The 14,742-nt window shown below is 37.6% G+C and overlaps 1 protein-coding gene across 1 annotated transcript; it reads right to left on the bottom strand.

Moving 5' to 3' along the window:
- On the bottom strand, positions 1-10,412 carry LOC121412908 (betaine--homocysteine S-methyltransferase 1-like). Its single transcript, XM_041605670.1, has 7 exons — positions 10,397-10,412; positions 9,929-10,119; positions 7,517-7,711; positions 6,904-7,015; positions 1,436-1,638; positions 1,052-1,133; positions 1-331 (listed from the first exon to the last, which is right to left on the bottom strand). The coding sequence occupies exons 1-7, from the start codon at positions 10,410-10,412 to the stop codon at positions 33-35; spliced, it is 1,098 nt and encodes a 365-aa protein (XP_041461604.1). The 3' UTR covers positions 1-32.
- Between the last annotated feature and the right edge of the window lie 4,330 nt (positions 10,413-14,742).

Here is a 14,742-nt window from a genome sequence, read left to right as displayed (position 1 = left end):
ATGTAATTATCGCTCCCCGAGTGTAGTCTTCTCTATTCCTTTATGACAATGGGTCTAGATGCTGGCAGATCTTGGGTCATTTTGGTGTAGTACGTGTTGACCTTTCCATCTTTTGAACCATAGAATCCATGTTTAGACATGTCTGGTGAAAACTTGGATGCCTCTGTGACCCTACCAAGAGTTTCGGCCATGGTTCGGGTGTAATGAGGCGAGTTTCCGCAGCATAGTCCCAGGTATGGTATTTTGAGTTGGGCACAACGCTCAGTGAACTTGACGATGTCAGTGCGAGAGCAGAGAAGGCAGTCTAGATCGGTATAAAAGGCTCGCTGTCCTGTATTATGAAGAAAAGGAAACACAGTATTTGTTCAGTGTAATTCTTTGTAAGTTAATGCAGATTGAGTGTCCTTTCAACAATTTGTATAATCTCATTTTAAATGTTCATATTGCAGTCATTTTAACGACATATTCCATGTCTATCATCGCTGTACGTAATTCCCGGCGCTTCGGTCGTATTGTTCACGAGTCAGTACTCAGGAGGCCGGGTCGACCAGCAAAACGAGGACGCTATGCGTCTTGGCCGGCAACGCATGGACGCTACGCGTCTCGAAGCACCGAAATAGTACGTCGAAATTCGATTGAGCCGTTATGGAGCGTTATGGACCAGTGTACAAGTGTTGCAGTTGTTGTTTTTTGTAGGTTATACGGCACATAACATTCAGCAGTGAATATTTGCTCCACTTTTTTTCCCAACAGACGTTGGTACTTTTTTCGGGAAACCCTACACTCACCCACGCACACAGTCGTGAAAAGATAGTGTGTGTATTCTGTGGGCGATGAGTGAATGTAGTCTTTGTTGGGTTTTCCGAACAAATAATTATTAACGTCCAGATTTAGACTATCATAACCGCAGTTAGTACCAGCGACTGGTGCTAGCAGTGGTTTCCAGCCAAACCAAACATGAAGAAGATGAAAAAAGAAGAATGAGCAAATGCACTGGAAATAGAAATATCGCCCTCATTGGCAAACAGTTTTGAATATTCATAGGTCCTACCTGTTGCTGGATCTTTGATGCATGTGAAATTTGGTTCTTCCAATGTTGTTCTGTATGGCACTGGTAGAGCAGCCAAAGGAGCCTGTATGTAAAAAGGAGAAATCTGATTTATATTGCACTAACTTACATTGAAGTGTTAAGAAAGAATAAAGTTTTAATTGTGAAGGAATATTCCGGCTCGAAAGGACATAGTACCCAATAAATTTTTTATGTTGATTTTTTTTGTTGCGACTTGTGAGTATTAATCGAACATTATTAATCCAAGATTAGCTACAGTAACTTTTACGTCAAACAATCTAACAGCACCCGGCCACAAAACTGTCCTCAAAAATGGAAAAGTGCCTCTTTGCCCCCTGCCCACTCCATCAATATCACCCTACTTACCCCGATATTAGCCTTCACAGCGCTCTCGAGCAAAGGCAGCATAGACGCTGGTCCCGACATGCAGTTAAAGCCAACGACATCGGCACCGACGGCTACGAGACGTCGAAGGGCTTCGTTGAACTCGACATCGTCAGCGGTCGATATCTTGCCATCTTCGGAATACTTGCTGAAATGCGTTCCCATGGTGATAACTGCTGGTACACCTGGAGTGGGGAGAGAGGGGGTAATGCAAAGGAAAAAGAAAACATGGTGACCATTTACTACTCACATAGTCCGGGTTATAATTGAGCAAGGTGCCACACGAAAAAGGAGAAATTTTCATATAGTGCTTCTAGACCAGTTTTTTATGCTGAATATGAATATATGAGGTAACCAGGCTGTATCCTGAAAATTAACCCGTGAGGGCGCTTTTTTCAAAATGGCCGCCAAATTTTCAGAACATTTGAATTTTCGTACATAGATTTTGACATAAACATTCAATTGCCACAAAATTAGTGTCATATGAAAGATGAATAAATTTCCTACAATTTGGTACCATTTATAGGGGATAAGTAGGTCATATGGCTGAGATTTTAAGTAGAAAAGTGCATTTTTTGTCATTTTTTCCCAAAAATTGAAAATTTTGCAAATACATGATTTTACATAATTCTAAGAAAAATGAATCAATGACCTTGAAATGTTCCAGAAAACTTTATTGATATACTATTATTATGAAGATGAAATTTCAACTCTGTACCATTTTTTTTAGCAAATTTATAAGGTATCAAACTTGAATACTTCAATTTCAGAAATGTCGCTTTTTGTATGCATTTCCATAGACTAATACGTATAACATGTATAATATGTATAATGTATATAGTTAAACATTAAATCCAATTATCTCCGCTCGTTAGTCACTTGGATAGTTAAGAGTAGGCTTTTCTATATCAGTTACATAAAACAAAATGTTGGCACATCAAGGCCTAACACTCTCATGGGGTGGGGAAGTTGAAGCCCCCCCCCCCCCCCTTTGGCTATATTATGTTGTATATTGCCTATGAAGCACCCATTGAGGCAAAAAGCATTTTTGCTATACAGTACAGCCACTTTAATTACTTTGAAACCACTTGGAGAGGAAAAGAGTATTAAGCTTTGTAGCTACATCGAAAGTAGTGACACGTACATCGAAGCCAACCCCTCTCGGGGGGAGAGGGGGGAGGATCACCCCTCCCCCTTTTGCTTATTGCCAATTTATTTGGAAATTCACCATTTTGGACCCAACATTGAGGGAAAAAAAGCATTTGTGCATTATAGTATTTTATTGCTTTGAGAGAGTAGTGTGTTCTACCAGCTACATAAATAAGCGCTAGCACATCGAACCCTAGCCCTATAAGGGGCTGTCTAATGTCACCCCTCCTCTATATCATGTATATTGCCTATTTATTGAAAATTTCAACATTTTGGATCACCCATTGAGGCATATTAAGGGGCGTTTCTATATCATACAGCCAATTTTATTTTCTTGTAATTACTTAGAGAGAAAAGCGTAGGCTTTGCTCTATCAGCTACATATTATTAGGAAGCGCTGGCACATCGAAACCTATCCCTCACACGGGCTGATAAGTCAACCCCCCCCCCCCCCCTCTATTATCATGTATAATACCTATTTATTGGAAATTACACCATTTTGAATCGCCCATTGAGGCAAAAGTGCGTTTCTACTATACAGCCAATTTCGTTTTCTTGCAATGACTTGGAGAGGATAGAGTAGGCTTTGCTCTATCAGATACAATAGACAAGTGCTTACAAAGAAAAGCCTACCCCCTCCAGGAAGCTGTTGAAATTAACCCATCCATTTTGCATTATAGCATATTTATTGAAGAATTCACCATTTTAAAGCCCCCATTTAGGCAAAAAGGCGTTTCTGATATATAGCCCTGCCACTTTTACTGCATTGAAACCACTTAGGGATGAAAGAAGAGGTTTTTGCTTTATCAGCCACATATAAAGAGGTGCAGGCAAATAAAAGCCTACTTCCTTCAGGGGACTGTCGAAATTACCCCCATCCCCTCCCATGAAATTCACCATTTTGGAGCCCCCATTTAGGCAAAAGGCGTTCCCGATATAAAGTTCTACCACTTTTACTGCCTTGAAACCACTTAGGGAGGAAAGAAGAGGTTTTTGCTTTATCAGCCACATATAAAGAGGTGCAGGCAAATAAAGCCTACTTCCTTCAGGGGAGTGTTGAAATTACCCCTACCCCCCCCCCCCCTCTTGAAATTCACCATTTGGAGCCCCCATTTAGGCAAAAAGGCGTTCCCGATATATAGTTCTGCCACTTTTAATGCCTTGAAACCACTTAGGGACGAAATAATAGGTTTTTGCTTTATCAGCCACATATAGAGAAGTGCAGGCAAATAAAAGCCTACCCCCTCCAGGAGGCTGTCGAAATCACCCATCCCTTTTGCATTATTGCCTATTTATTGAAAAAATCACAACCTTGGAGCCCTCATTGAGGCAGAAAGTCATTTCTGATTATTTTTCTGCCGTTTTTTACCCTTTAAAACACTTGGAGAGAAAAAGAATAGGCTTTGCTTTAACAGCTAAATATAAAGACATGCTCGCAAATTAAAGCCTATCCCCATCAGAGGGCTGTTGAAATCATCCCACCCCTTTTTTTTATTATTGCTTATTTATTGAAATATTCACCATTTTGGAGCCCCCATTGAGGCAAAAAGGCGATTCTGATAAATAGCTCTGCCACTAGTACCGCCTTGAAACTATATGAAGAGGAAAGAGTAGGCTTTCCTCTGACAGCTACATATAAAGAAGTGGCTCTACTATATACTAGAAACACGTTTTTTTCCTTAACGGGGGTTCCAAAATGGCGATTTTTACAATGAATTGGCAAAAATCGTAAAAAAGGTGGGGTAACATAATTATAGTCCCCTGAAGTGAGTCAGGCTTCGATATGGCAGCAATTTGTTCTATATAGCTGAAAGAGGGGAACCTATTCTTTCCTCTCCAAGTGGTTTCAAGAAAGAGAAATTGTGTGTTTTATACAGCAGAAGTGCATATCGCCTCAATGGGGCTCAAAAATTTTGAATTTTCAAATAATTAGGCAATAATGCAAGAGAGGTTGGGTGATTTGACAGCCGCCCAGATGGGTAAGCTTGAATGTGCCAGCATTTCTTTATGGAGCAAAGCATGTTCTTTGTTCCTTAATTGGTTTCAAGGCAATAAAAGTGGCAGTACTATTTATCAGAGATGCCTTTTTACCTCAATGGGGGCTCAAAAATGGTGAATTTCCAATAAACAGGCAATGACGCAAAGGCGTGAGGGGGCTGATTTCGACAGCCCCCAGAAGGGTCCGGCTTTTATTTGCCAGCACAAAATTATGTAGCTGATAGAGCAAAGCCTATTCTTTTCTCTCTAAGTGGTTTCAAGGTAATAAAAGTGGCAGAACTATATATCAAAGACACCTTTTTGCTTCAATGGGGGCTTTAAATGGTGACTTTTCAACAAATAGTCAAATAATGAAAATTAGTTGGGTAACTTCAAAAGCCACCTGAAGGAGATAGGCTTCGATTTGCCAACACTTCTTTATATGGAGCTAATAGAGCAAAGCCTACTCTTCTCCAAGTCATTGCAAGAAAATAAAATTGGCTGTACTATATAGTAGGAATGCGCTTTTGCCTCAATGAGTGATCCAAAATGGTGAAATATCCAATAAATCAGCAATATACATGATATAGAGGGGGGGGGGGGTTACTTAGACAGCCCCTGAGAGGGCTAGGGTTCGATGTGCCAGTGCTTATTTATATGAAGCTGGAAGAACGTAGTCTACTCTATCCTAAGTGATTTCAAATCAATAAAATTGGGTGTGCAACAAAGCACAAACGCTCTTTGGCCTCAATGTTGGGTCCAAAATTATGAATTTTCAAATAAATATGCACTATTAAGCAAAAGCCCCCCCCCCCCCCTAAGAGGGGTATGCTTCAGTGTGCCACTTCTTTGGATGTAGCTGGTAGAACAATTAAAGCCTACTTTTTCCTCTCAAAGTGGTTTCAAAGCAAACAAAGTGGCTGTACTGTAGTAGAAATGCCTGTTTTTGCCTCAATGGGTGCTTCAAAAAATGGTGATTTTCCAATAAATAGGCAATATACAACAACATAATATAGCCAAAGGGGGGGGGGCTTCAACTTCCCCACCCTATGAGAGTGTTAGGCCTTGGTGTGCCAACATTTTGTTTTATGTAGCTGATAGAGAAAAGCCTACTCATAACTATCCAAGTGATTAACGAGCGGAGATAATTTGATTTAATTTTAACTACAGTATACATTATACATATTATACATGTTATACATATTAGTCTATGGAAATGCATACAAAAAGTGACATTTCTGAAATTGAAGTATTCAAGTTTGATACCTTATAAATTTGCTAAAAAAAATGGTACAGAGTTGAAATTTCATCCACATAATAATAGTATATCAATAAAGTTTTCTGGAACTTTTCAAGGTCATTGATTTATTTTTCTTAGAATTATGTACAATCATGTATTTGCAAAATTTTCAATTTTTGGGAAAAAATGACAAAAAATGCACTTTTCTACTTAAAATCTCAGCCATATGACCTACTTATCCCCTATAAATGGTACCAAATTGTAGGAAATTTATTCATCTTTCATATGACACTAATTTTGTGGCAATTGAATGTTTATGTCAAAATCTATGTACGAAAATTCAAATGTTCTGAAAATTTGGCGGCCATTTTGAAAAAAGCGCCCTCACGGGTTAATTTTCAGGATACAGCCTGGTTACCTCATATATTCATATTCAGCGTAAAAAACTGGTCTAAAAGCACTATATGAAAATTTCTCCTTTTTCGTGTGGCACCTTGCTCAATTATAACCCGGACTAACATCACCCTCTCCCTGCAAATACCCCCTCCCCGTATTTTTATGTTTTCATTTTGCAACATTAAATTTGCTTTTTTGAATTTCCGTTAAAAATAAGTAGGAATAGATATCAAATAAAACATGAAAAATTAACAAATTGAAAACGGGAGGATGGCCCTGCTCAGCAGTATCAGTCATGGTGCTGCTGTTCTACAAAGGGGGTCCTCATTGGAAAATGACCTTTGATATTTGGCCGATCGGACTTTAAAACAGGCCAAAATCAAATCACAAAAGTATTCACGATAGAAACATATTTCTCTTTACCTTGCCTTCATTGCTCGCAAAATTTCGAGAATACTGCAAGGATATGAGAACTCGCCCACCCCATAGCAATCATCTATTCGTTATCGGTGTTTAAAAAGTTTGAAATTCCTTGGATGGAATTCCTTTCCGTTGCCTGAAAAAAATATATATATATTGGGGTTGCTGTACCTACAATCTCTGTGTTTGGATGGGGACCTATTTGATTGCCCTCTTACTTCGTAGACAGCAATCGAATTCTCTAAAAAAAAATCCCACTGATACTCACCTTTTCCATATTCTTTTATCGCCTTGGTTGCAAGCAGCGCCTCACCTAGGTGACCAAATGTCTCGCCCACAATAAAATCAACCCCCTCGTCAACCGCCCACTCAACTTGCTCCTATAAGATTCCATGGTTTAAGAGAAGGAGGGGAAAAAATAATACAACATGGTAGAATCTAATTTATAGATATATGTTATGATTAGGCCGACTACAATGATAATTATCATCGAAACAACCATTATCATAATCAAAACTATTCAATCCAGAGTTGGTTTATGAAAATTTACGACCATAAAAGCTAAACAAAACAGTAATAATGACATAATGAATTAAAGTAATCTAAAGCATTAGTGCCCCTCCCCCCCCCCCCCCCCCTCTGCCGATCCCAGTTACCCATGCAATGTACATATGATAAAGGGGTGTTGCAAAGGACGAATTCGCTAGCTGGGCAAGAGTATGTTCCAAGAGCAAAATGATGCAACGTATCGTTGTAAGAGAATTGAGTTGCCCTTAAACACAAAATCAATTATGAAATTCATCGCGTTACGCTTGGTTTTTAATCGAATGTAAGTTTCTGGCGACATCTCATTAGATAATAATTGGATAATGCAATCATACCTTGAACATCAGTTTTGTGGTAGCGATCGCCTCCTCGTTGTCAGGTTCATAAACAAACGTATTGCAGAGGTCACCGCACATCAAGATCCCCGTCTCGTCAGCCACCTCTCTCGCCATCTTGAGGGAAAGACGGTTCTGTTTCTCGAGCTCGTCCTCCCGTTCGACGAGCTTAAACTTGTAGCGATTACCATAGTACTGTATGGATATACATAATCAATAATGACAGGTGGATGTTAGATGGTGAGACCAAATCATAGTTCATGTTCATGGTGAAATAATATACCCTTTTTGTTCATGAAAGAAATTTCAGGTGTAAATAGTATAAGTAGCGATAAAAGATAGTATGGATATTATGGATATTATGGATATTAACAAACAGATATCTAGCTAATTGTATAAATTCATAAATAATCCATACATTATGAAGAAATGAGTGATGAATGAAATAAGTAAATCAATATTTCGATGACCAAAGTTTCACCTGCAATTCCCTTTGCTATTTAAATTTCCCATTATTTTTAATATTGTGGAGCGTTGTGCCCCAGTGGATTAGTCTTCTGACTTTGAAACAGAGGGCCGTTTGTTCGAATCCCAGCCATGGCGTAAATTTATTCAGCAAGAAATTTATCCACATTGTGCTGCACTCAACCCAGGTGATGTGAATTGGTACCTGGCAGGAATTTATTCCTTGAAATGCGTGTGCGCTGCAATCTTAGTAATTACGGCTACCAATCTACTGCTGGGGTAATAATATCCAAGTACTTTGAAAGCGCATAGAGATATCATTCATTATTGTGATATGCGCTATACAAGAACTGTATATTTGTATCATTATTTATTATTATTAATATGCATAAATTTAATTTATTTATAATGAGGTTGTATAATTTCATGTACAATTTACCCATGTGTGTATAATAATGTTCGTGGATAATACGCTGATGTTAGTGTGATATTTTTGCTGTAAAATTAGCAAGGTGTAACTGAAACTCAAGATACTTCAATTGCTTATATCGAATGGGGAAAATAAACAAATGAAAGGCTACGTGCGTCTTTTATAAAGAAATGAACGTCTAATGAATATATAAATTTATCATATTGAAAATTAGTAAATAAAAGATTACTAAACAGTGAAAAGATTAATAAATACAAATGGACACATAAATAAGTCATTGAAAGACTGGGACAAACAGATGAATAGAAAAAAATTGTGATTGTACAATTATTTGATTTGATTTGATTTATTTCTGCCTTCACATCAGTATCAGAATTACAAAATACATATACAAAGGTAATACATTTAACAAAATAATAATAGTCGCATAGTATAAATATTGTAAATAAATATCAAGAAGATGCGTTATATATTTATTCAAAACAATATTATTTAAATGAATGCAGGAGACCACCATCGTGAGCGATTAGGCTTGATGATGATAGAGGCCTCGTAAAAGGTACGTAATAGTTCTTCATTGATCAAGTGGGCGCTGTTCAGGTGTAGGTGCAGGTACGGCAGAGTGGGTCAGTATGAGCCAAGTAATGTGAGCCTGTACACATACGGATAGCTCTTTTTTGTAGTTTTTTATAAATAAAAGATATTCATAAAAATTATGAATATAAAAATAAAGACGTTCATCTATAAAGAACAATATTCATTGCATTCTTTTTCTTTCTATGATCATGATTAGGGGGTTCTGGTAAATAGTTTTTATTCTCCATCAGCGCTTTTGATTATGGGCAAATAGACTGAGGCACTTTGTTAATAAGCATTATGAATTCCTGTATTGCTTTGTAGAAAAGAACATAATTGTAAAGCAACAAAGAATTAATAGGTAATAATTCTTCTTATCAAAATTCTTGACCTACCTACAATGTATTAAAAAAAACTATCGGATTGTTGGATAATGGAACTTTTAAATGAAGATACATACTTTTTTTATTGGTATGAACTTTGGATCATTTGGCTATCTTCCAATAGTGGAAAAGCAGATCTTAGGTGGCGTCGCGACGTGGCATAGGGGAATAAAACGAAGGTAATGGAAGTAAATTAAAATGTGATGAATCCTCTATGAAAGGAAAGAAAGCCGAAAGGGGAAAAATAATGAGTAAGAAGAAGTTAGCGCCTAAAAAGGAGAAAGAGCCACGTACAGAGACAACTAAAGGTACAATAAAAGGAATTAGAAGAGGATATACACCCTTCACGGTGTGTCATGGAGAGCTCCTTGCGCTTTCTGCAGGCCAATCAGCTGTTTGATTTAATTCTTATGGCGCGAAATTAGAATATCGTAGCACTCGTAGGCTCAATTGATTTCTTGGTATCGAACCCAATCCGAGCCCATGACCGAGTCCCCGATGATTAGCCCGTGAAAATTTCCCCATAACTTCTCAGTTAAGTGCCCCTTTAAAGTTTACCGTAAAAGCTTGGACTACGTCACTTCCTGCGCGCACGAAGTCCTTGTACATCTGACGTACAAGCTCGGGATGGTCCAATACAACATCAGGGGTTGCCGGTCCTGCTTTCAGGTATCCAAGATGTTCAAAGGCAAAGCTATACCCTTCAGCAACAATAAAAGTCTCCCCATCCTTTATCCTTTCCATAAGACCTATGAAAAATGGACACAATGTTACGGAAGGTTTAGATGATGAACTCATACCTACCTTTTCACGACAATTTTAAAACACATTGCGAAGCATTGTGAAAGTTCACAAAAAAGGAAAAATCTATAATAATTAAAGTAATAATCGGACAGAATAACATAGTCACCGAAATTGATCTTTACTCCCATGTACTTCAGAAAGGCATTTTTTATCATGTTGATAATATTAATGAAATAAATGACGGAAAACAAATGCTTCATTCTAAGAAATTACAGGATTTACCTTTAGAATTCGTCATACTAATCTGTCGCTTTGCCTTTGGTTTTAAGTAGTAGTAGTAATCAGAACTTCATAACTACATGACTAAAACCAGACTACTCCATACGAGCCCAAGCTTAGGAAGAAAATAACAGGTTTTTTTTTGCTCGTGCGTTTACCCAAAAGAGTCAAAGATCATTTTTCCGTAACTACATGGTCAGTAAAAAAAAATCCACCCCAAAATAGCTAGTTTAAGGAAAGTCTTTGTCATGAACTCATAATATGTCCTGAAAGGGGATATTTTATGCGATATAATTAAGTATGCTTGTTCAGACATGACAAAGTAAGGTATGATTGTAATTAAATGAATGGAGCGGCTGACCATTATGAAAGATGTAATCAGTGATTACCAACTTGAACACCTGTTGAATAATTTGTTATATTGGAACATATGATATGGTTATTTAGGGGGAACTTACCTTTGATGTTGTGTTTATATTAACATGAGTATTGATGTAATATTATAAATGATAAAATTCTTTTTTGAATAATTCTCATGTTTATTTAATTTGGAAAGGTATTTGATGTTACTGCAACTGTTGTAGGTCAATTATTGTATATATCCTATGTTGATACAATTTGAATTCTGCATTTCGGAAAAACATCCTGATTACCCAAGCGCAAACATATTCCACAAATGAATGACGTGAATTATCCTAGAAGAGTTATGACATTTCAATATCGCATAGTTTTGTGCCTAAGACGAATAATGTATGTGTAAATTTGACTCACCCGGTACATCATTAAAGAGCAATACAGCCCAAAAATAGTGGCATGTTGGGTTAAATAAATACTTCAAAATAGAACCATGTTTGTTTAAAGTAAATGCTTGACCGTTTAACGACACCACCGACCTCGCTTTTTTGGGGGGGGCGGGAACAACTAACTGCAATGCACATTGTTATATATAAATATAATTGTAAGAGCAATTACGTTCATATAATTAGTTATTTCCTCTTTAAGGATTTTTAAGAATATTTCAGAATGTCTCAGTAAAGCTTTGTTAGACATGCATATTTAATGAGATGGAGTATTTTTTGTTATTTCTGGAAAGTCCAAAGATAGACACTAAAGCCAGCCTGCAATGAAAAGGACAATATGATTAGCTATGTTGTTTACATTGTTAATTTCACTGAGGTCATTCAAGAGTCTTCTATAGAAGTGGACTATTCTAGAAAGAAGGATAATGTTCTTTTTCAAGATAATACTAGAAGCTTACAGAATAGTATAAATTTATATATATATAAGCTGGAAATTTCTTCAAGGATATCATCATACCAGAACTCAGAGTTTCACACCAGACTTTAAGTCAGAGCATAGTCAGAACATTTATCTTCTGTGGAATTATTTGCACGCCATCAATGAACCGTTTGCAGTTACTTTGAGAGAGAAATTCTTAGTTCTCATCGAGATCATCAACCTGATTTAATGAACGCTTCTCATCCCGTGGACTGCTGAAATTGACTGTTAATCATCATCAACATCGTTTTCACAGATATTTCAACTCGTTACAGTGACTCTTTTGTTATTCATCGTGCTCCAACAACAATTTATCATCGCCATCAATGTGAACTTTAATTTAAGGAATCTTTGCCAACCAACTTGGATTTTATTTGGATCTAATACAAGACTATCATAACCTTGGATCGCACGTCTAACTCTTCAAGACATGTAAGATGTTTTGTTTTTGTTTTGTTGATTGATCTAATTCCTGTAATAAAAGATAATAAAATGAAATTTAAAACTAAATTTTCATTGTTATTTGTTGTAGAATCGTAACAACATGGACGTACGCGGGGCAGAAAATTTGAAAACTTACATTTCTGACTGAAAATGTTCAAAACATTAACAAAAGGTGTGCACGAAATCCTTCAATTTTTAACTTAAAAATGCAAAAGTGCCCCCATGACAAGCTCGGTCGGTTAGCTTCCTCACTTTCGAGTTTCTTCGAAAGTGTTTACACGTCTGCCCACCCCCCCCCCGAAAAAATATATGCGTTGGCCATGTACGAATCGGGGGAGGGGTGATACATGCGTTGAGGGTGTCAAGACCAGGATGGCAAGCTGGAACAGTGTATTCTATCAAATGAGTCTGACATATCAAGTGTATATTATCAAATTTTTTAACGGAAGTCTGAAAGTTTTCAAAGATCTTAACATAAACAATATATTTTAATAGATTTTAAAAGCATTTCACTCACATGGCCGTTCTACTTGAGGTTGGATTGCAAGTATGCCACGTATCTTTACAGCATCAACTTCAGTTCAGGTCTGGTCATTCAACATATATTGTACAGGGGCAATTCGGTTTTACCGTAGTCAATTCTCATTACACGTGATTTAGAATTATTCAGTTGCATGTTGTTTGTCGTACATAAATTGCCTAATTCCTGGAGAGCAGACTGCATCTCACTGACCGATCCCAGCTGTTTTGACGTCGCAATCGTCATGTCGTCGATGAAATTTAAAAGCGTTCAACAAAGGATGATGTTAAGGGATCATTGATCAGGATCAAGAATAGAGCAGGGCCAGATCATGTTCGCTGCGGTACACCTGCATGAAGATTCATACTTGAGGAAAGCTGGCAATCCATACGATAACAGGATGGTCTACCCTATCAAATGCCTTAGAGAAATCTGTAGTTACCATCACAGTGGTAGTACCCAACTTGTCTTTATTTTTTTAGAGAAAGTTGACAATATCTACTAAGCAATGTGTAAATTACATACAGATTATTACCAAACTGTTTATTGTCAAGGGACTGTGAAACAACTGGCATTAACCACCTTGTAATGAACAACTCTGCGAGTTTTGCAAAGTGATCTGTAAGTGCGATTGGTCTCGCTGGTAACGGATGACTTCGAGGTTAGAGTAGAAACAAGGCGAAACGAACTTCAAAAGAACAGATAAAAGCTTTGGAGAAGCGCAAAAGCTCCTTCTAGCCTTTCCTTGCTTACGGTTTGCTTAGAGTCTGTCGCTCAATTTCCACCAATCCTCCAACCCGGATGTTAAGTTAAAATCATCATCACCACCACCATCATCATCATCACCATCATCACCACCACCACCACCACAATAATCATCATCGCCATCATCACCATATTCATCATCAACACCGTAATCATCATCATCATCACTATCATTACTGTCATCATCCTGAGGAATATACTGCATATGTATGATCATGACGATGAAGTAACACTTCCACCACGAAATTAAATGCTTATTTCTCCTCACTCGCTCGTCTCGCTCGTAAATATACATCAGGTTGTGTTCGGAAGGCAGTAAAGTTAAAGAATCGCAACGTTGCGATGCATTTGGCATTTCACCCCCCCCCCCCATTAAAAAAATCGAAAAGCAATATTGAAGTTCAAAGAGGCGAATCTGGTAAATAAAGACAATTATCGTTTTTCTTCCCCACATATCTGCTGTGGATAACTGTCGTATGAACATATGACCCAAGCCCCCCCCCCCCCACCTTTCCGGGAAAAATGGACTAGAACCGCATAGTATGTAAGTATTATCAATGCTTTATCTTTGGTTAAATAAATACTTCTGATTGTGGAAACGATTTACAAAACATAATGGGTGAACTTTCGTCCTACATCCGTGAACCCTGAAAATGTTATGACAATGGCAAGGTCATAAGAAAAGATCCCTTCTTTTGTTAAATTTATGGTCGGGTTCTACGGCTCTATTCTCATCCCTCGGATTTTTGTTTTAATTATCACTTTATTCAGACATGTCAGATGTAGTCCTTTGGGTATAATTAATGAATGTGGGTTTCGTCAAGCGAGCTTCCAGGCTAAATGTGAGTCTGCTCTACACCAGTGGCGTAATTATAAGAAATCCGACTCACGGAATTGCCGGACACCCAATTTTTACACCGAGGCAGAGAATTGCAAATGTAGACAAACGCCTTGCCAAAGCAATAAATGCATGGGGGACGATCTATCAGCATATTGCCGAGATGTCATTTACTTGCACCAGTCGTCGGATTCTTAAATTTTAGGACAAATTTTCAAAAATTCTAATTGCTCCAATTTAATGAGTCATCAGGGTAGTTCACTCATCAATGGAAATCCATGTCATGAAAACACACGGACCACTGCAAGTCCAACTGAATTTTGTTCGACCCACACATTTAACAAACACCTCGATTCATACAATTGCGACATCTAATAATGATAAAACACAACATTTATAAGGCGCTTACTACTGGTGTTTCTAAGTGCATTGTGTTCTGTTTATGGTTTGTACTTGGGTTAAAAAAAAGTGGCAGGGGAAAATGACACAGCTGATACAACCATA

The sequence above is a fragment of the Lytechinus variegatus genome, chromosome 4, assembly GCF_018143015.1.
Source record: "Lytechinus variegatus isolate NC3 chromosome 4, Lvar_3.0, whole genome shotgun sequence".
Taxonomy (NCBI): Eukaryota; Metazoa; Echinodermata; class Echinoidea; order Temnopleuroida; family Toxopneustidae; genus Lytechinus; species Lytechinus variegatus.
This window is presented reverse-complemented; position numbering and strand designations above follow the sequence as displayed.